We start from the raw sequence: 26667 nt of genomic DNA on the forward strand, positions 1-26667 counted from the left end.
TTCAAGAGATGTAAGGTAAATTGGTAGTCCTCACTCCTCACCTATCGTATACACTTCCTTTCCGGTAAATAGAAAATGCAAAATATTTCCTGAAAAAGAAACGGGTCAAGTGAGTCATATACATATATATACACATACACACACAATTCATTGTGGGTGTACTTACAGCCACGTAAGAAAGTATTTCACAGCCTTACATGACTATTTAACAGCCCCAATACAACAAAAGATATTCCAGACCTGCACAGATGTAATTCCCATCCCTGTACCAACTTTTTTCACTGCCATTTACGATGGTATTTCTCAGCTTTATGTGGCTGTATAACATCCCCTAAACAGCATAATGTACAGACTTTTATTCCAGCAATTTCAAGTTAAAAAATGTTACTATTAATATATATAGTTGTGGCAACAAATTTTACATTTTGAATTTAGTAAGGCTTGTTAACCTAATTATGAAGAAACAATCTTATCAAGGATGTGTGCATGAATCAACCAACAAAGATGATTATTTGATTTGTAATGAAGAAGTTCAATTCATAAGCCTCAATTTGTAGTACTTAATTGGCAAAACCAAATGCCTGCGTGCGAAAATCATGGGAAGAATCATAAGAACAGAAATAACCTACGCCACCTAATCTGTTACAAAAATCAAGATTAACATCATTATAGAACAAAAATGAAATTGCCTCAAATATTACCTGCCTTAGACCACAAACCTTCTCTGTTGTGATGTCCGGCTCAAATCTAGCATCTTCGTCGCCTACATGCAAACAAGTTCTAAAGCGACACTTCAACCTAATTTAACTAAAAAAATATCAAAACACAAATCATACATAAACATTTACAGTGAAAATACAAACAAACGAAAACTAAACAAATGTAACTAAGAATACATATTTCTAATAACAAATTAACCTTAGGTCCAACGGTTGAACATCACAACATCCCCAGTCTTCCGTCAAGCGGCGGCAAAGCCTCGATTCTAACACAACAGACAAATTTGAATTCAAAATTGATGAATTAGAAAGAAAGTTTAAGAAGAACATGAAGAATCAGTGGTGTTATGGTAGAAGAACTAAAGAAGTGATTGGCTCTAATTCTTCCAAATTTGTCAATTGTATTTCTTTTAGCATATTAAGGGGCATGTTCAATTTACAATATTGCAAGCTTAACACCAACCCATCAAATTAAACCAGCAAACTTCACCTTTTGAAATCACCAACTTAGGGTTTTCCTTTCGGTCATGACAAATTCGAGAAAAACAAGCAAATAGATCCAAAATCAAAATGCAAACTCGTAAATAAAGGGCTTCAAATCAAAACCCAAATTAGTCAGAATCATGGTAAATGGTGCAATACTAAATATCTATACCTTTACAAACAAAAACCCATGAAACCATTTCAAAATTAGGGTCAGCGACGACACCAAGTATGTTGATTTAACAAATCTGATGTAATTTTCGCTGAGGACTTTGGGCTTGATGCTTCTGATTGTAACAATTCCATAGAGTTTCAAATCCCTATACATCAAAAACAAAATTAATCAACCCTAAATCAACCATCAACAGAATGGAGGTTTCAAATCCCTAATTTCAAACAACAAATTGACTCGATGAACTTAGAATTGAAACTATATCCACTCGTAATCACAATAAAATAAAAAAATAAACAATAGAAACACTAATTAAGCAACAGAGTTAGGGCAAAAAGGGGGAAATGAAATCGAGACCTTGAGAGTGCCATTACAAGCAGACGGAGAGATCATTTGATCTCTTTCGGTGGAGTAGAAGCAAAATGATGTTGTCATTTGTTGAACCACAGAGTTGAATGTTGATTTTGCTCTGTAATTTGGTGATGAGCGGATCTAGAATCTTTGAGAGAGAGAAATATCGAAACAAGAGAAGAAGTGAGATTGAAGAAATTTGAATTTTGAAACATTCTCAGGCGGGGTCATTTAGAACAAAGTATGGAGCCAATTTCAAAATTCAAAAGAACAAAAAGTTCCCGCCTGCGTGTGTTAAAAGGTGAAAGGACTTTCAACACATTTGTGCTTAAATGTTTGTACAATGTGCTTGAAATGCTTGTACAATAGCAAATGACCATTTCTGCCCTTCCTATATGCTTATTAAAGTAGTATAGATAAAGGGTGTTAGGGTGTTCGGGGACCCTAACTAGCTCAGAAAAGTAAAAACAATGTCTTTGGCAATATTTTTATGTTCCGGGTAAAGTCCGGTTGTTCGGTTTGACACTGTTCCGTTAAAGTGTTTAACTAATCCGTAAGGTGCCTTTTATATATATTTTTGTAATACTTTTAATTTCTAACACTTAGGAAATCATAACGGACTATTTGGTAACTTTTCTGTACATTACTAGTGTGTTAACAAGCGCATGTAAATATAACACAAAAATCAGAAGGCAGTTAAGTAATTCCACACAGTCGTCAAGCACTTTAATTATCATTAATAAATTGTACGGAATACATGGAATTTTGAGGGTTGTCACAGTTTCGACTAGTCTCAAGGATCTGTCGTACACATTTTGACCTTCAGGATAGGGCCTCTGCCTCGATTCTCGGGCATCTGGCGCAAAACCTTCTGGCCACACAGTGAGTTCAGGTCGTTGGAGTCCATCGAGACTTTGGTGAGAGTTTTGGTAAAATCCATGGACAAGTCGTCAAGGTTAGGCTTTCATCCCTGGCTCGACAACTTCTCCTTGATTTTTAGTAAAATAGAGGAGATTATTCATCAAAATATGGATTTCACTCCTGGTTTGGTATAATTCTCCCCGTTAAACAAGCGTTCGTTATTGAAAAAGAGTTTGATTTGTTTGCTTGTATAAAAGGTGAAACTGTTCTACAAATGATTGAAAGATTCTGTCATCTTAAACTTGAAATGAAGAGATCATTGATAAGTTGATAGGATCTGTTCCAAGTGAAGACGACTGGTCATACTATGTCATGATTCTCAAAAAACAGCAATGATATGAGCAAGGTGAAAATACGGGTTGATCAAGCAATTTAGTCGAGAATTTGCGGCTTTCACACCTAATCTTGAATTAATTGCTTGTCTTTATTTGAAAATTCGAGTGCAGTGATAGTGTAGCGTAGGTGAGAATAGAGAAGAATAGTAATAAGCTCATACATAGTCCCTAATGGACATGCACGAGTCGGTCTATTGGGTCCTAACTATAGACTAGGTTTCTAAGACATCGACCCGGACTAGGTCGAGTCTTGCCTAATTCCCTATAGTTATGGCTCTTATACCAATCTTTCACACCCCAACCGATGGCGGAATCATCGGGGAGCGGCACTGAGCGAAAAGATTGTCCAGAAGTTTCCATAACAATTATTATTACCAATTAATTTAAATTAACATGTCCCATACCATGCCTTAAAAGGTAAACAAATTATTACAGACAAAATCCAGGCAAATAGTTCTATTCCGACAACTCAGATTTTACAAAATTGCCCAATTGTTTATCTGCTTCTAGAGACTCCTGTTTTCAGATCTACAGACAACTATTTGTTGGGCTCTAGAAGCTTATTCAAGCTTCGCTTTCCTAGCAGATAAGCATCCTAATTTCCTGTCACATACGTTAAAATAAAAGTCAATACACATAGTGTAAAGGTGAGCATACAAGTTTGATAATAGCATATAGAGTTCGAAATAGTTTGCGCATAACTAGTACGTACCCAGAGGAAAATGAAGCATGTTAATTATCGACACGGATCTATCGATACCAATGACTACGGGTTGACTGCCCAAGGCAGTTCGCAATACATGATCACCACTGTAATCCATGCAAGTAATTGTCCTTAACAACCCCCGCATGAGCGGGTGCTGAGTCTAAACTATACTACTATCGTCGTTAAGGCAGGTAGACAGCATTCCATGTGTAAACATAACAAACAAGCATTCATTAAGTCACGTATAACATGCGGTAACGGTCAGTGTTTAAAATGTTGTGTGGTGTGTTCGATGTGATTTCGTATAAGTAACGTATGTAACACCCAAAAGTGCTTAAAGCAAAAAGGGTTCGAGTATACTCACAGCGGTTGATGGATTGAAGGGAGCGCTTGAGAGTAATGTTAGCCTGAATAGTTCGATAGAATAATGATAAGCCATGCGTAAAACGGAAACAAGTGCTGGTAGGTCGAATGGCAGTTCGGTCGGATGATGATCCGATCGGATGGCCAATTCGTGCGGATGACAATCCGTTCGGGTGGCCATCCGGTCGGGCGGTAGTCCGGTCGGATGACTATTCGAGTGGATTGTTTCTTCCTATGAGAAGGATGTGTTTGTGTATGATGGTTTGACTTTTGAAGTTTTTGTTGTAGCATTTGAAAACATTGAAGTATCTTTACCTTTCAGGTCGGTCGATCGGACGGTCGTTCGATCGGCCGGCCATCCGATTGGTTCACACTTTAGTGAGAACAAGTTCACAGCGGTTTGTCACACGATCGGACAGTCGTCCGGTCGGGTGGCATCCCTATTGAACATGTCTGAAAAATCGATTAAGTGTTAAAGTCAAGTATCTCATGATCCGAAGAGTAATCTGGTCGGATGATAGTCCGATTGAATAGCAGTTCGTTCGATACTCAAACTTCAAAAAGTGATCAAGTGTGGTTCCCATGATGCAAGCCGATCGGGTGGCAAACTGTCCGGTTGACGGTCCGATCGGATGGTCATCCGATCGGACGGCTTTCCGTCCTAGTTGTTCCGTTCGTCTTACATTTGGTTGTTTTTGATGATTTGTCGTTTTATCGAGTTATTTTTATAACGAGTCAAACATTGGGAACTTGCCAATACTTGGTTCTCTGGATCGGACAGGAATCACCCAAGTTCGATTCGTGAACTGTTTGGGACATAGTTCTTGTTTAACCCGAAACCGATGAACCTCGTGGATAGGGTCGGATCTTGAGCTAACGTAACCACAGAATGAGTAGTATGTTGACACAAGGCCCGATTCTATCGGATTTTGAGTGCATTGAGTGTAAAAGAGTTGAAAGAAAGTAGGAAAACCATCTTTCAATCCTTTTCTTAGTGAAAATGTTTAGATCCATGGTAGATCTTTGTTTATTTATGTGGAAATCAGTTAGATTCAATTTGTTTTTAAAAGATTGAGGCCAAAACATGAAGTTCTTAAAGAACACCATGATGACTTCATCATAGAACACTCGAATCTTGATGATTTACGGTTAAAAGTTAAAATCCAAAAGATAGAAAGGTGTAGGAGTGCTTGTAGATCAAGGAAGTACAAGATTTAGGACGAGATCTTACCTGGGGTTGAAAGAAATCGAAGAAAAGGTGAAGAACACGTGCTGCTCGGACAGAGGATTTCCAAACGTGGAAATGATGACAATGACAGGGGTATTTATAGGCTTCCAAAAGAAGAAAGTGTGGGTCGGTCGGATGACGCCACACCCGGATGTTGGGTCGGTCGGATGGCACACCGACCGGATGGCAGCCCGGTCGGATGGTAATCCGGCTGACTGGCATCTGGTTCGGGTGCGCGACGCGACGATTTTTGATATTTCGATTTCGATTGCGAGTGGTGCGAATGCGATAGAGTTCTCTATTCAAATTACTTTTAATCCCAACTACTATATCAACATAAAAGTATCTCTATTTCGTATTCGGTCTGCGATTGCGATTCGATTGCGATTGAGCTCGATGGCGATTCGATTGATTACTACACATAACATAAATGAACATGCACAAGTAACACATAAGGCGCACACATGTATAATAATCACCAAAATGTGTAGTTCGAGTTGCGAGCACAATGTTGACTAGATTAGATTGATTAGCGTTTAATTAACTTTATCGCATTGTTACTTCCTATTATTCACAGTCGTAAAGCGGTTCGTAGCGATAAACAATTCGATTACTGCGATTTTCACTGATTACTCCACATAATACAACTTACGTAAAGCATAAAATAGACTACTTACAGTCAAAGAAGTCAAAACAGGGATTGAGCAAGGAGAGACAGATTGCAATTAGCAATCTTTTCTCCCTTTGACTTCAATCTTGACTTTGACTTTCGAAACACGAGTTGTTACATCCAGGCAGATCTCAAGCAAATAATCTCCATTAGGGAAAAAGACTAAGAAATGATAATGGAGAAACAAATCCAAAGACACATAGACTTTCTCGCAAGGGATGTGTCACATTTACCAGAGGAGGACCGAGTCTTTTTGGAGGCTCGTAATTTATAAATTCGGGCCAAATATATGTAGTAGCGCTAATACGCTTGGGCAGCCTGTTCTGCTCAACTGCCTGATCAGTGAGACGATGAGCCAACTTGACGACTTGCTGAATGGTGCCAAGATTAGCTGAGGTTACGTGGCTTTGAATTTCTGGCACCAAGCCCTTATGGTACAGTTCGATACGATTGACAGGAGGATCTACCATAGTAGGGCACAAGATGGCTAGCTCATTTGACCTCTTCGTGTATGCCTCGATCTCAGACCCCGTCATCTTCAAATTGAAAAATTCCACCTCCAACTTGTGGATGTCGTCATGACTGCAGTACACCTCTTTAATCAGTTCTTTGAAACCGTTCCATGGGGTGGCATTAGCAACCGCCAACCCAAGCAGTTGAACCTGTGCCTTCCACCAGGTTAACGCAGCACCTTCGAGTGTTCCGGTAGCATACTTCACCCTACGATCTTCAGGGCATTCACACATCTCGAAAACAGACTCGAGCTTTTCGAACCAGTGAAGAAGACCTACAGCTCCTTCTGTGCCGCTGAAAGTACTAGGTCGACAATCCATGAAGGTTTTGAATGTGCACACAGGAGGCTGTGAAGGTTGACCTATGGTGCGAGAATAAGAGACAAGGTTAAGCATGAGGGTTGGTTTGTGAAGGCAAGATCTAAACGTCCTAAGATGGGTTGATATGGCAGGTTATACCTCCTGCAGGAACAGCTGCGAGTGCCTCAGCAACTCGTTCGTTGATTAGAGCCGTCAACTGGGCTTGAGTGAGGTTGATACATCCTCCGCGTCCGCTCATGATCTTCACAATGTAGCAACGTAAGTGAGAAAAGTGTCGCGAAAGTGCGTAAGTGTGGGACGACAGGAGAGAGTAAGCACACAAGATTCAAATAGCAATTATCACGTTACCTAATGCACAGTGTAACTATCTAACCGACAACATAACATAGATCGTACCACCTATTGTGTCGAGTCTTGCACATGGAGCGAAGCGTCGTTGTGGATCATTGAGCACTGTACAGGTTATAGTCTGGTTTTACCAAAAAGTTTTTCCCTTTTTAAAACCAAGTTCACTATAACCAATGGCTTTGAGACCAATCTGTCACACCCCCAAAATCCATCATGCGGAGTACCACCGCTTGGAGGCGTGACGTGACCAGGATCGAGCCACCAATCATATTGAACAATGTAATTTAGTAAATGAAATCAACCACAATACGATTGACGATCAAAGCTAGTTAACTAAGTTTAGTATAAACAGCGGAAGCATAAACGTCAATCCAAAAACATAAGTCCATAGTTTATAAGTTAAAGTTCAAAACGCAAGTTTAATAAGTTCATAAGGATTTAAATATTAAGCACGGTACATAACAGTCTGTATACCACAACGACTCCTTCCTTGTGCAAGCTCCAAGCATTTAGCGACCTGTAAGGCATGTAACGAGTCAACAACAAAGTTGAGTGAGTTCACGATTGGTTGATTTGTTTTAAGTTGTTTCTGAAAACGTGTTTTGTCTTTCGTTGGCGTAATTGCCGTGGGGGTTACCTCGTAGTTGAAAGAAAATTTAACCAGTTCATTCTTTATTACCCAAACCATGTCCATGATTAGTGGGGGCTTCCCCATGTGAACCACTAGACCGTACCATATCGACTACTAACGCAAATAAGTTGTGCCCTACGTCAGTGTCTATCATCACTGACGGTTTTCCATAGTCCATTAGTACACGCCCGTCCGACTGGCACGGTGTGAGGTTTGTTAAACCTAATAGCGCTATTAACCAATGACCCGCTCGCCATTGGCCTCGGCAATTAAGTCGATATAAAAATGAGGGACTGATGATAGAGTTTTGTCTAATAGGTTTTAAGGTTGTTGTCCTACCCAAGGAGGACGAACGCACGTAGTTCTACCCAAGGAGAATACGCGGGATTAATATTGGCATCCTACCCATGGAGGATGGCCATACATATCCTACCCAAGGAGGATATGTAGATTCAGTTTTAAATTCTTTAACCCATTCCCAAACCACCGGGAATCCCATGCCTTAGAAAGTGTGTGAACTCACCTTGGTTTGCTCAGTTAGATTAATTACTCAAGTAAATCAGGAAATCAAGCACGTCCTAATGAGGTACACATAACAATCAGTTTCTCATGCATAACACGTATCCTACGTATTGTTTATTTACTCATTACTTTCTACCACAAACCACACTATTTAAATGTCAAGACATATTATCAAGTTATATTATTTTATTCAATATAATATACCTATCCCACAAATAAACAAATATCCACATAAGTGTCCTAGTATAAGGTATATATTCTAAATATATATTTACCCAATTTTATTTACGAAAATCAACCTCCGGCACTTGGTGTTTTGTAATAAAAATCATGGCGAAGTTTATTTAGAAAAATAATGTTTAAAAATATATTTGTAATCATTTGTTAGAAAAATATTTCTAAGTGTCGTATTTCTAGAAAAATTTCGCCAGAGTTTTCTCTGTAAATGGAGGTGTCAATGCTTTTAGCATATCATTTTCATTTCAAAAACCAATCAACAATCATCAATCAACAATATATACATAATATTTATTCACTAATCTTGACAAAATAAGACTAAATCATAAGCTCATGAACTTGAAAGTTTTGTAAAAATATGTAGTAAGTCACTAACACATTTAGTAGGTTTTGTTATCTTTAAAAATAAGTTTAGTTTCTTGAAAACTTTATTTTTAAAGAACTTGGAGTTTCACAACTTCTTGTCAAGATTCACAAAAATATTTCTTTATGAAATTTCCTTGTTACACAAGTGTTTACACACTTGTTTAGTTACTATAAATGTGCTTCTTTCATACAAGATCCAGGTTATGATAAAACTAGTATTTTTCACTTGGTTCTTCCGAAAAACCACTTGTAGATCTTTAGATCTACAAGTTTACAACTTCATTTTACAAGAAAATTATGTTTATTCAAGTTCAAGACTTATGGATGGATGAACACATCATCTTTTAACTTTCTAACTTTTACATCCTACTAGTTCATGCTCTTAAACATGAACTAGTATTTCTAGATGATGATCCATCTTGTTTCTATTAACATACAACATCAAACAATCACAACTACGCAAGATCTACAAGATTTACACACATAACTTCTCTTTATCCATCTTTTATTCCATATGTTCAAGACTTTAGTTTATGTTCATGGGTGTTCTGTCAACATTTAATCATCTATTAAGCACCAAAAACAAGAACAAGATGATGATTTAGAACACTTACTACTAGCACAAGGCTAGGGAAGAAACAAGGCGTAAAAGTGGTGGATAAAAGAAAACCAGAGTGGTTCTTGAACTTCCGAGAGCACCGGGCTTGTTTGTGGGACTCCTTGCACCTTTGTGTGTATGAGAAATGGTTGAACAAGGTTTGAAGGTGGTGGTAGTAGGGTGGTATGGTGGCGGCCGTGAGGTGGTGTAGAGGGAAGAGGAGAGCAAGTTGTTTGGTGTTTAGATGAAAGAGAATGAAGAACTTGAGTGTATATTTATAATCCAAGATCTATATTACCCACCATACAACATGCTTCTTTAATCCCAACATTAGAGAATAAATTAATCAAAGAAACGCAAGGGGTGCACCACCCCCTTGTAACCGTCATTTTGAGGGGGGGGGGGTATGGGTTGGGTGGTGATGATGATTGGTTACTAACTAGTTGGATTGTAAGTATTTAGTTAATATGTTAAGTGTGTTTATTAATATAAAGGGTGTTAGGGTGTTCGGGGACCCTAACAAGCTCAGAAAAGTAAAAACAATGTCTTTGGCAATATTTTTATGTTCTGGGTAAAGTCCGGTTGTTCGATTTGACACTGTTCCGTTAAAGTGTTTAACTAATCCGTAAGGTGCCTTTTATATATATTTTTGTAATACTATTAATTTCTAACACTTAGGAAATCATAACGGACTATTTGGTAACCTTTCTGTACATTACTAGTGTGTTAACAAGCGCATGTAAATATAACACAGAAATCAGAAGGCAGTTAAGTAATTCCACACAGTCGTCAAGCACTTTAATTATCATTAATAAATTCTACGAAATACATGGAATTTTGAGGGTTGTCACAGTTTCGACTATTCTCAAGGATCTGTCGTACACATTTTGACCTTCAGGATAGGGCCTCTGCCTCGATTCTTGGGCATCCGGCGCAAATCCTTCTGGCCACACAGTGAGTTCAGGTCGTTGGAGTCCGTCGAGACTTTGGTGAGAGTTTTGGTAAAATCCATGGACAAGTCGTCAAGGTTAGGGTTTCACCCCTGGCTCGACAACTTCTCCTTGATTTTTAGTAAAATAGAGGAGATTATTCATCAAAATATGGATTTCACTCCTGGTTTGGTATAATTCTCCCCGTTAAACAAGCGTTCGTTATTGAAAAAGAGTTTGATTTGTTTGCTTGTATAAAAGGTGAAACTGTTCTACAAATGATTGAAAGATTCTCTCATCTTAAACTTGAAATGAAGAGATCATTGATAAGTTGATAGGATCTGTTCCAAGTGAAGACGACTGGTCATACTATGTCATGATTCTCAAAAAACAGCAATAATATGAGCAAGGTGAAAATACGGGTTGATCAAGCAATTTAGTCGAGAATTTGCGGCTTTCACACCTAATCTTGACTTAATTGCTTGTCTTTATTTGAAAATTCGAGTGCAGTGATAGTGTAGCGTAGGCGAGAATAGCGAAGAATAGTAATAAGCTCATACATAGTCCCTAATGGACATGCACGAGTCGGTCTATTGGGTCCTAACTATAGACTAGGTTTCTAAGACATCGACCCGGACTAGGTCGAGTCTTGCCTAATTCCCTACAGTTATGGCTCTGATACCAATCTGTCACACCCCAACCGATGGCGGAATCATCAGGGAGCGGTACTGAGCGAAACAGATTGTCCAGAAGTTACCATAACAATTATTATTACCAATTAATTTAAATTAACATGTCCCATACCATGCCTTAAGAGGTAAACAAATTATTACAGACAAAATCCAGGCAAATAGTTCTATTCCGACAACTCAGATTTTACAAAATTGCCCAATTGTTTATCTGCTTCTAGAGACTCCTGTTTTCAGATCTACAGACAACTATTTGTTGGGCTCTAGAAGCTTATTCAAGCTTCGCTTTCCTAGCAGATAAGCATCCTAATTTCCTGTCACATACGTTAAAATAAAAGTCAATACACATAGTGTAAAGGTGAGCATACAAGTTTGATAATAGCATATAGAGTTCGAAATAGTTTACGCATAATCAGCACGTACCCAGAGGAAAATGAAGCATGTTAACTATCGACACGGATCTATCGATACCAATGACTGCGGCTTGACTGCCCAAGGCAGTTCGCAATACATGATCACCACTGTAATCCATGCAAGTAATCCTTAACAATCCCCGCATGAGCGGGTGCTGAGTCTAAACTATACTACTATCGTCGTTAAGGCAGGTAGACAGCATTCCATGTGTAAACATAACAAACAAGCATTCATTAAGTCACGTATAACATGCGGTAACGGTCAGTGTTTAAAATGTTGTGTGGTGTGTTCGATGTGATTCCGTATAAGTAACGTATGTAACACCCAAAAGCGCTTAAAGCAAAAAGGGTTCGAGTATACTCACAGCGGTTGATGGATTGAAGGGAGCGCTTGAGAGTAATGTTAGCCTGAATAGTTCGATAGAATAATGATAAGCCATGCGTAAAATGGAAACAAGTGCTGGTGGGTCGAATGGCAGTTCGGTCGGATGATGATCCGATCGGACGGCCAATTCGTGCGGATGACAATCCGTTCGGGTGGTCATCCGGTCGGGCGGTAGTCCGGTCGGATGACTATTTGAGTGGATTGTTTCTTCCTATGAGAAGGATGTGTTTGTGTATGATGGTTTGACTTTTGAAGTTTTTGTTGTAGCATTTGAAAACATGGAAGTATCTTTACCTTTCAGGTCGGTCGATCGGACGGTCGTTCGATCGGCCGGCCATCCGATTGGTTCACACTTTAGTGAGAACAAGTTCACAGCGGTTTGTCACTCGATCGGACAGTCGTCCGGTTGGGTGTCATCCCTATTGAACATGTCTGAAAAATTGATTAAGTGTTAAATTCAAGTATCTCATGATCCGAAGAGTAATCCGGTCGGATGATAGTCCGATTGAACAGCAGTTCGTTCGATACTCAAACTTCAAAAAGTGATCAAGTGTGGTTCCCATGATGCAAGCCGATCGGGTGGCAAACTGTCCGGTTGACGGTCCGATCGGATGTTCCGTTCGTCTTATATTTGGTTGTTTTTGATGATTTGTCGTTTTATCGAGTTATTTTGATAACGAGTCAAACATTGGGAACTTGCCAATACTTGGTTCTCCGGATCGGACAAGAATCACCCAAGTTCGATTCGTGAACTGTTCGGGACATAGTTCTTGTTTAACCCGAAACCGATGAACCTCGTGGATAGGGTCGGATCTTGAGCTAACGTAACCACAGAATGAGTAGTATGTTGACACAAGGCCCGATTCTATCGGATTTTGAGTGCATTGAGTGTAAAAGAGTTGAAAGAAAGTAGGAAAACCATCTTTCAATCCTTTTCTTAGTGAAAATGTTTAGATCTGTGGTAGATCTTTGTTTATTTATGTGGAAATCGGTTAGATTCAATTTGTTCTTAAAAGATTGAGGCCAAAACATGAAGTTCTTAAAGAACACCATGATGACGTCATCATAGAACACTCGAATCTTGATGATTTCACGGTTAAAAGTTAAAATCCAAAAGATAGAAATGTGTAGGACTGCGTGTAGATCAAGGAAGTACAAGATTTAGGACGAGATCTTACCTGGGTTTGAAAGAAATCGAAGAAAAGGTGAAGAACACGTGCTGCTCGGACAGAGGATTTCCAAAGGTGGAAATGATGACAATGACAGGGGTATTTATAGGCTTCTAAAAGAAGAAAGTGTGGGTCGGTCGGATGACGCCACACCCGGATGTTGGGTCGGTCGGATGGCACACCGACCGGATGGCAGCCCGGTCGGATGGTAATCCGGCCGGCTGGCATCTGGTTCGGGTGCGCGACGCGACGATTTTTGATATTTCGATTTCGATTGCGAGTGTGCGAATGCGATAGAGTTCTCTATTCAAATTACTTTTAATCCCAACTACTATATCAACATACAAGTATCTCTATTTCGTATTCGGTTTGCGATTGCGATTCGATTGCGATTGAGTTCGATGGCGATTCGATTTATTACTACACAAAACATAAATGAACATGCACAAGTAACACATAAGGCGCACACACACGTATAATAATCACCAAAATGCGTAGTTCGAGTTGCGAGCGCAATGTTGATTAGATTAGATTGATTAGCGTTTAATTAACTTTATCGCATTGTTACTTCCTATTATTCACAGTAGTAAAGCGGTTCGTAGCGATAAACAATTCGATTACTGCGATTTTAACTGATTACTCCACATAATACAACTTACGTAAAGCATAAAATAGACTACTTACAGTCAAAGAAGTCAAAACAGGGATTGAGCAAGGAGAGACAGATTGCAATTAGCAATCTTTTCTCCCATTGACTTCAATCTTGACTTTGACTTTCGAAACACGGGGTGTTACATCCAGGCAGATCCAAGCAAATAATCTCCATTAGGGAAAAAGACCAAGAAATGAGAATGGAGAAACAAATCCAAAGAGACATAGACTTTCTCGCAAGGGATGTGTCACATTTACCAGAGGAGGACCGAGTCTTTTTGTAGGCTCGTAAGGCATAAATTCGGGCCAAATATATGTAGTTTTTTTTTTAAGTATGTTGTCTTTTTTTCCTAGTATGTTATGTTTTTTTTTTATGACTTTGTAGTGTTTTTTTTAATGAAATTATGTTTTTATTTTTAATTTTGTAGTTATTAAAATTGCCATTTAATTTAAAAAAATAAATATATAAATAAATAATTAGTTAATCATGACACGGGGCATCCACACCCTCCAAATTAAAGGGGGGCATGATAAAGCCTCCATGCTGACATGTCGATGACGTGGATCCTAGTTGGCATGATAAAGCCCAAGGGGGCTTCATCCACACCTCATAGCCTAATGGTGGTAGTTTTGGGTGAAGAAGAAATAGGGTGGACCCACAAAGATTTAAATATTGTTTTAGTTAAACTATTTTTATTTTTGTGTTTTTAATAATTAATGGTACTTTGGTCATTTCAGAGACACTTAACTGAGAAATCTAACATATGTTAGTTTTAAGGACCACCCGAGTTTAAAAATTGTAACCACTGGGACCAAGTGTGTAATTAGTAAACTATTAGGACCAAGTCTTCAATTTTCGCAAACCACATGAACCAACCAGGCATTTAACTCTTTGTGTTTTTGTATAGTGTTCATTTTTAAGAGTAAATTACAAATTTTGTCCTTTAATTTTATACCAAATTTCAAACGGTATCCCTTCCCTTTAAAGGTAAAGGATATACCGCCTGAAATTTGAAATAAAAATAAAGGACAAATAATTTACTCTTTTTTTAACAACGTTATTTCTCTTAGGTCATATGTAGTCATAAAGCCCTTGTGGGGTGTTATGCGACAAGTGGCGAAAAGTGTAAGAGGAGAGATTTATGGGGCTTTATGTCACAAGAAGGTGTAGTGAGGGGTTTATATAACCCCTTCAATTATACATACATATGTATATATATGTGTGTGAGTTGGGAAGAATGGGTCACGCAGTTATGCATTTCACGAGGATAGCACAAAACCAACACATAGGGCTGGCTGTAGTGGTATGGCCGTGCGCTATGGGGGGCACGATCACTAAAGCCGGCGATATATACCACCCCATTACGGACGTTATTATATCTATCTGTTGTGGCCTCCCACGTGTGCCATGTTTGCACCACATGGCCATCCCCTTTGTATAACGTTTCTCATGCTGATAAATCTAAATGGTTTACCATGATAGAGAGAAATAGAACTGTCATTAGAACTGTCACTATTTGTTGGGTTTTAACATTAATAGAAATAGAAATAGAAATAGAAAAGAGAAATGAAAGTTATCTCCAAGCTGAAGCAACAATTAAGACTTTATCTTCCCACCCAAAATGAAGTGCATTACTGTGGATGTTGGTGGTATACCTGTGGCTATACTGTTTGATGAGCTTCCGAATCATGTGATTAACATTTTCAGTGATGGGGCTAGCCTGGAAACCGGCCATGGTCATCCTGGCCTTCCACTTTCCCCACACTTCGTACCTTTCAACCCTTTCTTCTCCCTCACAAGCGATTATGTTGACGATTTCACGAGCCAAGCATTGTTTCTCCACGTTGACGCGTTCTTGGCTTTCTCGTGGAAGCGTAGCGTCTAGGCAATCAAACATAGCAGAATAATAGGTATAGGCTTCATGAAACCTGTGCAAAAAGGGGGTCGTATTGGTGTTCACATTTTGCTCCACAAGCGTTACAAGTTTGGGGTTTAGACTTCTAACCATTCTCAGAAGGCGATCTCGTTGATTGAGAGTGGAAACACTCTCATCAGGCATGTGGTGGAGGTGGAAGGCAAAGTTTACAATCAGCGCCTCACCCGGCCTGCATTCAAGTGTGTCGAGGTCCCCCACCGGATTGAATTCAAAGTCTAGATTGAGGGATTTGGCAAGCTCCTTGAGCCTGAGGCCGATGTGGTTGAGGCCACCAACGGGCCGTTGAATAGAGTCCGGGTCATCCACACCGGTCAATCTAAAACGAGGACACGTCTTGTTGTTTTCAGCTGCCAGAGTCTGCAACAGGGTTATGTACTGGCTGCCTTGACTAACCTCAAAATCGATTATGTGCACTGCTTTTTCACCGGCAAAGGCCTCCAGAATGGCACCGTTTGCGGCCATAAACCCAAACCTGAAGCAGGGGCAAACCTCGAAGAGCACTTGCATAGCCGAAAGCCGATCTTTGGAAGGTGGTTCTTTGCACTTGAGAGCTCTGTAAAGACCCTTCCCGGACACCGCGAGACGGGCGGCAAGGGCTTCTACCATGTAGGCTGAGATCCTCTGCCAAGGCTCTCCGTCGATGGAGACCCTTCGCCGGAGCTGGCTTATCATGTTGGATGCATCTTCCGTCCGGCCTTGAGAAACCGCCACAGCACACGCGAAAAGCAAGTCTTTCGGAGATACTTGCTGCTGGCTGCTACTACATTCATATGAACAGGCTGCTGGTGCTTCTGCTGATTCAGAATCCTCCTCATCATCAACAAGCGCTCTTTCAAGTTCTTGAAGCTTTAACCTCATCTTGTCTTCATCATAACTCAATCCTCCTTCAACATCTTCCTCACTTAACAACAAGTATTCTTCAGATTCCACACAGTAACTGCCATTCAACACGAACAGCTTCTCGTTTCCATACGGTGACACCGATCTAATCATGCTCTCACTGAAATTCAAAATAATCTGGTTACCTATTTGTTCTGCAGCAGATAAGTTTGGTAATCTAGCAGCAAATAAATTGGATAAAAGGTGTCAACACGGTTGCCACCAACCTCACTCACTCAAAGTCATCGACACTATGATTTTTGTGGCCACTCAGCGCCGCGTGCTTTCCATTACCAAAACAGGTATCATTGTTATTTCAGTTAGGCCCCTAACCTCTTAGCCAACTCAATCTTACGTCCTTTTAGTATACTCACTGTGGGTTCAATAGCTACCCTTTAACGATGTCACCACGTCGGCTAGTTAATAGCGTGTGAATGGGAATAGAATTGTGAATGTATTAACCCATTAACAATGTCACCACGCCGGCTAGTTAATAGCGTCTGTGAATGGAAATAGAATTGTGAATGTATTAACCTATTAACAATGTCACCACGCCGGCTAGTTAATAGCGTCCGTGAATGGGAATAGAATTGTGAATGCGTTAGCCCCTTAACTATGTTAATGGGAATGATGGTGGAGCCATGGAAGTAGGAACTAATCACATGACATCTTTTTTTTAGTTGTTTTGAGTGTTTAGTTAATCAAAACACATACAACTGGTATTTAGTTAATGGTTTAATTGTTATGTGGCAATGACGTGACGATAATGTGAAAATGGATTAAATTAACCCACAACAAATAGTGTTACGATATCGCCATTTGTATAAAAAATAGTTGTACATTTCTATTTGAAAGCGCAAGTAATTTTCGGAAATTTATTATCATTTTAATAAATTAAAAATACGCTAGATTGTTCAAAAAGTAAATCTATAGAGTATAATAAAAGTCAAAATATCCAAAGTATTTGAATAAGAAAGAAATTGGGTATTGTGACAATTCAAGCTGACTTATTCAACCTTTAACCTTATTTTTTTTTAATTTTTTTTTTATCAAAGAGTTATCGTCAATATCATTCCACACGAAAAAGGGCAATTACAAAGCAATGATAGGTAGTCGGGCAACAAGTTGCGCCGCCACCCTCTTTTGAATAAAAAACCAATTCTACTAAATACAAAGTTTGAAACCTTTAGCGACGAAGAATTACAACACATATTCCTGGTAATTCTAGAAAAGGAGGGTGGTTGGACTTCTTTTTAACAGCAAGCAAATGTTAGAATAACACTACTTTAAACTACACCAAATTTATCCTACCTCCTCTTCAAGCTAGAGACAATCTGTATTTACAAAGAGTAGTTGGACTTGGTTCTCTATAGAAAGAGTAAGAAATTAATGTTCACTGAACTACCGATTGAAGGTTGAGCATGTTTCTAACTTGACGGCAATGCAAATTGACATCAAACAACATAGTTGATAAGCCTATGATTTACACCTTTCTATTAGTATAGAGTAAATTATTTTTTAAGTTCCTTTATTTTAATGGTTTTAACAACTTGAGTTCAAAATCAATAAATTTAATGCCTTGAGTTTCTAACACCACTTTTTACAACTGTTTGAGTCCAAATTTTTACCGCCATTAGAATTATTCTGTTAAGTGTTGTCAAATGACTAAATGACCCTATTGTTAAAAATAGAAAATTAAAAAAAAACTAATTACTCTTATTATTATTATTATTATTATTATTATTATTATTATTATTATTATTATTATTATTATTCCCACACAACAACCAGATGTCTCTCTCTCTCTCTTCCTTATCTCCCGTCTTAACAACACCACCGCCATCACACCACCTGAAGAAACACCAAGTTAATCCGTAGTAACTTGTGGGATTAGTTTCGTCAAGTAAAGGTTAATCTTCTTTCTTCTTAGTTTGATTGTTACAAGATCCTGCAAAAAAAAAAAAAAAAAAAAAAAAAACACAAAACCGTTAAGCTCATTACAAGGAGGAGGATTGGGGGGTTCTGCTTGTAACCACCCTTCGGCGTGAGAATAAGAACATGTTTTGGGGATAATAAGTGTGTGTATTAAGTGAGAGAGCACGAGAACGAATCTTAAACTTGGAGAGCAAGTCCTCTATTTATAGCCGAAAGAATAATGAAGGATGTGGGCTGATGGGCCTTGGGCCCGACGCCGACACCAAGGAATATCCTGTTTATCTTTCTAAACACGATCGTTAGTATTTGCAGGCGAAAGAGAAGGTGGCGCACAGTGGGTGGATCCACGTGCCTGGGGTTGTCCTTGTTATTGAGTCTTTCATCAGCGTCTAAATGGAGATCATGGAGTAGTGGTCGACGCATGGTGATTGGTGACACGTCAGTGTCCTTGTGTATTTCTTGTCTCCTGCACGATCATCTATCGTGAGGCACTAAACAGCCTGTCACTCACCTATTGGCCATATGCTTCAACGTCCGTACTATTTGTACTATGCCCTGCTGGCAGCTGTAGGATCGCGTCGTCTTACTAGAATTGTCTTAAATATCAGATACGTCTGATTTGGGTATGGCTCGTTGCGCGTGACCTATACTTGACATTGTGTAAGTCGGTGCAGGATTTGAGACCATACCCCCAGTCCATTGCTTCTTCCATGCGTACCTATTTGACTGGACTATGTTCTTTTGCGAAGAAAAATAGCTTTATCATTGATCTTTCCCGACGCGCTCGAGACCGATGGGGGTACGACAATTGCGCGAGGGGAAGCAGGCGTGGTACCACCAGATCTGGGTAAATTTGTGAGTGCATTATGTCTATTGTCTCCGTCAATGTATCGAGTCATAGTTGATTGTATAGTATTTTGTGTCAAAGGAGTCTGGATTGTAATGTTTATTCCCTGTCGCACGAAAGAACCTTTCATGCGGAAGGAACCTGTCGTCCCAAAGTGCCTATCGCACATAAGAGTCCTATCGTCCTAGGGTTTCGCATGATAGGCACAACTTATAAATAGAGGTGTTGGGACTTGTTATTTGTAACTTTTCAGATCTGGTAGCGAATCTCTGCCAGTTTGGATTCTCGGAGTTGTAACATCAAATAATCAATAGAATCCAGTTTAATTAGAGAGCTCTTGTGTATGTCATCATCATACATGTATTCCGCACATGATATGGTGAATATCTAACCGGCCGGAGCATTCGAAGAACCGAAACGGTCCTCACAGAATTTCATGTACCCGCGCACCGAATTGTTTGCTACACCCCCTGTTGGAATCGAAGGTGCGTGTTTCTTGAACCCTAGACCATGCAGGGCAATAACTCCTGCTGGGGAAGCTTTATGATACTCTCTAGCGCGGAGTCAATAGCTTCGTCTGAGCATGAGCTAACTTCCTCTGGATATGCTTGTGTAGGTGCCTTGTGTGACCTGGGTGCCAATCCAGAAGGCCAATAACCCAAGAAAGTATCTAAGAAAAAACCTATCTCGATTGCTGGAGGGTCGAAGAAGAAGAATGTTGAGACCACCACTGCAATGTTTGATGCTGCGTCACGCGAAGGTATTCCTCGCTCCCGTCAAAGTCGCTTAGATGACTATGTTTATGTTGCTGACTCCATGGAGGAACTTGATTTGCTAGTTGGCAAATTCAAGACAGGCAGTGTTGGTGGAACCAAAAGCTCTGGCAGCACCGGTTCAAGGGAACAACACTCTAGCACCACTCTCACTTCTACTCCTGTCATTGAAGAGAGAGAGCAACTAAAGGGAGTCCGGTGAAAGAACTAACGCATAAAATTTCTAATAAGCGTGACCGTAAGGAAACACAACCCAACCCCTTGTCGGCGGCTAGGGCTATTCATTTTGTCCAAAACCCAAAACACAGCCCGAATTCAAAGCCACCTGAACCCGAATTAGCGAATATCCCAAAAACCCGAACCCGACCAACCCGAACTTTAAATGGTTCGGTTATTGGGTCACTTTTTCCTCACAAATAACCCGAACAACTCAACCTGAAAAACACGAAAAACGAAACCCGAATAAAAACCAGAACATTTGTTGTTTTTTCTTATAGAAGTATTTTGGTTTGGAGTTTCTAATATATGGAACATTAAGTTTTGGGACTTTTAAATATTATAATAACATATTGTAAAATAATGTTTGAACTTTGATGATATTTTTAAAGTAGCAATATGAATTTTAATAATACTTTGTAAAAAACATTTATTTTTCATTTTACATCTAAACTCGAAAACCGAATAACCAGACCCAAACTAACCTGAACCCGAATAACCCAAACCCGACTAACCCGAACTTTAAATGGGTCGGTTATCTAGTCATTTTTCCTAGACAAAAAACTGAACAACCCGACCTAAAAAACTCGAAACCCAAAGAAAAAACTCGATGAACACCCATATCGGCGGCAAAGAAAGTTGTGTTTCAAAAGCCTCCCGTGATTGAAAAGAAATGGAATTTAGGATCCCTTATGTCAAAGATCTCACTAGGTGAGTGGTCTTGCAACTTAAATATGTTTTTAGCACTTTTTGTTTGCTATGCAGAACCAAAGGCGGTGCAGCCCAAGATTCATATTATACACTTTAAGTCTATGCCTCCACCACCTCCGCCCCCTCCAACTGGTGCCACTAAAAGGGTGGAGGTCACGTCAGAGGAAACGCGTGAAAAGAAGGTAGAGGTTGAAGTGCCAACTATTGAAGGTGTCACCCGTAGCGGCGAACCTGAGAAAGTTGTTGGTGAAGCCAATCTTGTGGAGAGTGTGGCGCCTGGCCATACTCCTGCTCAAGAAAGTGAGCTTGAGAAACCAACTGATGTGGCTGATAAGGGTGATCAAGCCAAGGGTAACCAGACTGTTGCTTCTAGCGCGGATGTTGGGAAGGTTGGTTCTTCAAGTGCTGTACGTAAAGAACCTTCGCTAATCCGGCCTGATGACACGCCCGATGACTATTACTATCGATCCTATGATGATAGCTGGGCGGGGGAAGCGCGTGCCCCCATTTGGAAGCTCAAGCAGGGAGATACTTTCATTGATTTCGCCATGTGTCGCGAATGGTTCAGGGGTGCCTTCCCCCTATTGGAGGTTAACTACTAAAAGAAACGCACTCATGATCAATTATACCATTCTCATGTGTTAGCGCAAGCTAATCAGGTCTAAATCAGCAACAAAATCACAAAGGAATGACACACCATGCGTCGTGAACACTAAATTTTTTAAGATACCAGGCGCCAATTAGCAGGATGCTAAACTGTTTGAAAGGGCTAAGGCAGAGTTGGCTGAAAAGTAGGCCCAATGGGAAGCCGGGAAGAAATCTAAAGAATGGGGTGCCTTGGGCCTAAAGAAAAAACTTAAGGCTGCCAAAGACAAGCTTGCTGAAGAGCGTAAATAATGGACTGAATCATGCAAGCGTGACAATGCCCAAATGCACAAGGCTCGTGAAGACATTGTGAGGTTAAATGGTCAAGCTGAATCCTCTGCTAAAGCGAATGCTGAGCTCCACGCTCAGGTTAAGGAGGCGCGGTCGCATCGTGAGCGAGCCGAGAAAAGATAGGTTCGTGTTACTGCTACTTGCCTTAAACAAGATTATGAAATCCAAAAGCAAACTGCCCAATTATCTAAGCAGGAGGATCTAAAGCAAGAGTTGATTGCTAGAGACAGGGACCTTGCGGGTAAATATACAGAGATCGCGGAATTAAAACGTTGCCTGCACGCGTTTAAAAGTGAATCATAGGAGGTCGACCTTGCCGCTAAGAGGGTACGTGCAGATACCGCTGACGATGCGTGGAATGTTGCTATGTATGCACTTAATGTCGTGCAAGACAATTATAAAGAAGTGCAACAAATTTTTTTTGGGTAAAGGGTTACCCCGGTGAATCTATTAAAATGCAACCGCAAATAAGTACAAGTAGTGAGGATGTGTTCCACACTAATTCATATACAGGACATGCCCCATATATGTAGAACAAATAAAAAACCAAAGACCTATATCACCCCATAACCTAGTCTACTATACATCATGACACGACATCTAGTAGACAAAACAATGCAAAAACACAACCATAATCTTCAACCGCCATCATCAAATATAAAGAAGCCGCAAAACAGCAGCCCCTTCAGACGGAAAGCAGACAGCCTATCCATTCGAGAACTTGGAAGAAGAGGTGCTTACCCCTGCTTTCGAAGATGAAGAGGAATGATGAATACCCGATGTCATAAATTTACTAGTTTCATTGTAGACTTCCTCAACCACTTCTTCATCCGAATCCTCCCTGTCCCTTGACAGTTTCTTCTCCACTCTACCCACAGTAGTACCTCCCTGATTACCATTATCATCCTTTAGAATGTCAAACGGGTTAGACGTTGAAACCTGATTCTGTACCGGACTCTTTGAAGACGATTTCGGCTTAGGGTTGACAACTGGCCTGTAAACTACCTTTGGCTTCTGGTTTTTCATATGAAGCCCTTGATTATTTGGTTTCTTCTTTTTGGCTCCTACAACCTGAAAGTCATCCTTTTCCTTCTTTTCAGTATCCCCATTCAAATTTACCTGCGGGTTCTTAGGACACGAGCTATCCTCATGACCGAAGACACAACAAGAAGGACATCTTAACGGCTCCCAGTCATACTCAATTTTAACCTCCACCTTTGAATGACTAAGACCGTCCAAAGAAGGGATTGCTACCGTAACACTCTTCTTTAACTCAACTCCTGCCTAAACTTCAATAAGAGCTCTAGCATAGCTGCTTCTTCCCCAAGATTCCGCACACATTGTAGCCCCTTGTCGACAACTCTACGTGGCTATAACAATGCAGAATTATTCATGTAAGTTTTCACTCTTCACTTGTTCTTGCTTTGTTACCTTACCATTTGTGCTAAATTGCTCGTCATTGTGTAGGTGGCAAATGATGTTTTAAACTTGGTCGAGCTTGGCGAGTCTGTTGCCGCGTTCTCTTCGCCACCAAGAAGCCTACACGGAGTGTATTTCACATGTGCCCGGGGCGTTGAAAGTGAAGTGGGACGACTGATATACTTCTTCGCATGGGAAAAATGTTGAAAGTGATTTCAATGCAGCGCAAGAGGCATGCAACACACTCTCTTTACCTGTGATGGATTTGGTTTCTTAAGCTCTCAAGCATGACGACTTTGTGGCATGCTTGAAAGACTTATTCGAGCTGCCAGAAGGTCATGAAGTAGAATATGAAGGCGTCGAGGAAGGAGATGATCATGCGCCTTAAAAGGTGGCTCAGCTTGCATGCTGTGAAAAGGCACATGTGCCTTATAATTTTTTTTAATTTACTTTCACGGCTAGTTTAATTTGCATGGCTTGTATGGCAATGATTTAGCCCCTTGTGGGTATAAAAACTATTGTCTACTTTTATTAGTGCTTTGCGCGCTATTGAAGATAATATGTCGTTTTTAACTGTTGTTGCAATATGTACATGTGTTAATTACTTTGTTTAGGTAGCGCGAATAAAGATAGGCGTGACTCATGTGTTAACGACGTATGATACGGCTGCGCGCTAGAAATCACGGGAGCCTTGGAAATCATGTGGTTCATGAGTTCATAATTTAGCCCGAATGTTTTACGTATACCCAAAGTGACAAATGCCTTTGTAACTAGTTTAACTGCTTAGGAAGTAACAAAGAAAATAATGTAAGTAACACATGTATTGATAAACTTGTTAGGCGCGATGCCATTGGTTACAAAGGTTGTGTTTTTCGTAATTGTTGAGTGTCCATGCGCAAGGAACAATGTGACCATCTAATGTACGTAACTTGTACGTGCCTTTGCCCAGTACTTCATGAATGATATAGGGTCCTTCCCATTTGGGTGCAAGTTTTCGTGGGCGTTCGACTTTAGAGGTCACATTGTCATGGAAGACATAGTCATCCGGGTTAAAAGTACATCTGCGCACTCGCGCATTGTAGTACTTTTCTAATTTAGACTTGTACTTTGCTTCACTAATGGCCGCATTCTCACGTCGTTCTTCTAGTGTTGGATCATGTGATCCTTCCTTGAAGAACAGATGATACAAAGCCAAAACTGTTCTACAACAACTGATCTTCAATAACAGTGTTTTAAACTCTATTCCCTCCAATGGCAAAGACATCTAACATCTGTTGGTCTCTAAGGTCTACTAAAGTACAAAGCTCTGATGAAGTGTAAAGTCTGTTGAAGACCAATCCATTGAAGAAGTCAAAGAACTGCTAGAAGTCAAAGGACTGATCAACCTTTGTGGAAAGCACTGCTAAAGCTTCATCAGCGGCTGAGCCCATCAGCAGATAACATCAACAACACTTTGTAATCAGTGTTTAGTTATATAAGTGTTTTGTAATAAGCAATGTTTAGAGTTTGTTAATGTTGTTAGCTGTCACTGTCTAGGTGACGTCAGCCAAGATGCCATAGTGGTTAGGATTGTACTATAAATAGACAGTGCCTGTACTGTTCTATTAGCTTACACACTCACTTGTATTTTGTACGAATAATCACCTGTGAGCTCAGGCTGAGGGGGAGATAGTAGTTCATGCATGCATATTGAATCATTGTGTAATACAATCTTTTGACTAAAAGTATACATGATGAAAGCTGTTCTTCCATTGTTTGTGTTATAAAGTTTTCTTCATTTCTACTGCAAATTATTCATCTGTTATCTTCTTTCATCTTACATTTCTTAAAATAAACACAAACAGTTAAACTCATATCCTAACAATTGTTATCAAAGCAAGGTCAGTCAAATTCGATTTAACAATCAATATGACAGAAAAGATCAGCTCAATTTCATTGATACTGTATTGTTCGTATTTGTTAAAAAACAGAGTATAAGCTTAATCATGTTCAAAGTTGATTAATCAAAAACTTTGTAAAACAACCAAAATGTCTTCACAATCACAAGATCCTCACAACACCGACACATTGTACAAGCCAGATATGCTTGTTAGATCTGAATACAATATGTGGCAATGTAGGATGGGCCGTGTGTTAGCACAGCAAAACACCGGTTGCTAGAAGTGTGTCATCTTTGGACCTCATGTTCCAATGGTGGCAAGTGCAGAAGATCCCAAGGTCCAAGTACCTAAAAGTCCTGAAAATTACTCTAAGCAGGATTTTCAGAAGATTGAGCTAGATGCTAAGGCATTCAGTATAGTGGCAACAACACTACCCAATGACATATACGTTGCCCTGCTACATTGTAACAGTGCAAAAGAGCTATGGGATGCACCCAAAGAGCAATTTGGTGGGACAGAAGTGGTTATTGAAAACAACAGAGAGGTCTTAAACCAACAATACGAAACACTCTGTCATGTTAAGGGAGAGTCATTGACCCAACAGTTTGAAGGGTTTAGCTATCTGATTAGTGAGCTAAAACTGGTTAATGTTGAATATGCTAAATCTACCTTAAATAGTAGGTTCCTTAGATCATTACTAGAAAAGTGGGACACTATAGCCTTTGTGACTAGAAATTCTGTGGGGTTTAAGGATTTATGTCTGACCCAACTTCATGGTAGGCTTCTCACATATGAAAGAGACCTTAACCAGAGAAGGAAGTTGTAGGAATCTGGAAAAGTGGCTGATGATTACACTTTTGGTAACACAACACTTTTAGGTCTGGAAGAGTCATCTGGTGGTAGTAAGGACCAGAGTTATGATCATTACATTGACATAACTGCAGGTGGAACCTTCAACTCTGAGCCTTACTTACCTAATTATGCTTTCACAACTAATGGGGAAAACCAGATCTCTGATAACTTATCTTTTGAACTGAATGACCTTCAACATTTTGATCCCACAAATTTGGAAGAGATGGACATTTTGCACCAGCTTACCTTGTTGAGTGTTAGAACAAGCAAGTTTTATAAAAGAACTAGTAGGAAGTTTCCAGGAATGCATGGAAATTTAAAGGTGGGGTTAGATAAGTAAAAAATCAAGTGCTATAAGTGTAATAGGCTTGGTCACTTTGCTAGGGAATGTAGGAGTCAAAAGAGTGGACTAATTATCATTCACCCTAGTCCAAGACCCCAAAACACTCAAAGCACTGTGCACTATTCCCAATATACCCTTGCTCCTCATATGCAAAACACTGCCCATTTTGCACATCCTATAAACATTGTTCCTGTGCAGTATGTCTAAACCACTATTCCAC

General features: G+C 39.8%; 1 protein-coding gene across 1 annotated transcript; it reads right to left on the reverse strand.

The window, feature by feature from the left end:
• Nucleotides 1-15199: 15199 nt before the first annotated feature.
• On the reverse strand, nt 15200-17126 carry LOC110916677 (scarecrow-like protein 1). Its single transcript, XM_022161372.2, has one exon. The coding sequence runs from the start codon at nt 16647-16649 to the stop codon at nt 15294-15296; it is 1356 nt and encodes a 451-aa protein (XP_022017064.1). The 5' UTR covers nt 16650-17126; the 3' UTR covers nt 15200-15293.
• Nucleotides 17127-26667: the final 9541 nt, after the last annotated feature.

The sequence above is a fragment of the Helianthus annuus genome, chromosome 2 (assembly GCF_002127325.2).
Source record: "Helianthus annuus cultivar XRQ/B chromosome 2, HanXRQr2.0-SUNRISE, whole genome shotgun sequence".
NCBI lineage: Eukaryota > Viridiplantae > Streptophyta > Magnoliopsida > Asterales > Asteraceae > Helianthus > Helianthus annuus.

Coding starts and splice junctions, on each gene's coding strand:
- LOC110916677 (XM_022161372.2), bottom strand. CDS start 16,649: ATGATTAGATCGGTGTCACCGTATGGAAACGAGAAGCTGTTCGTGTTG.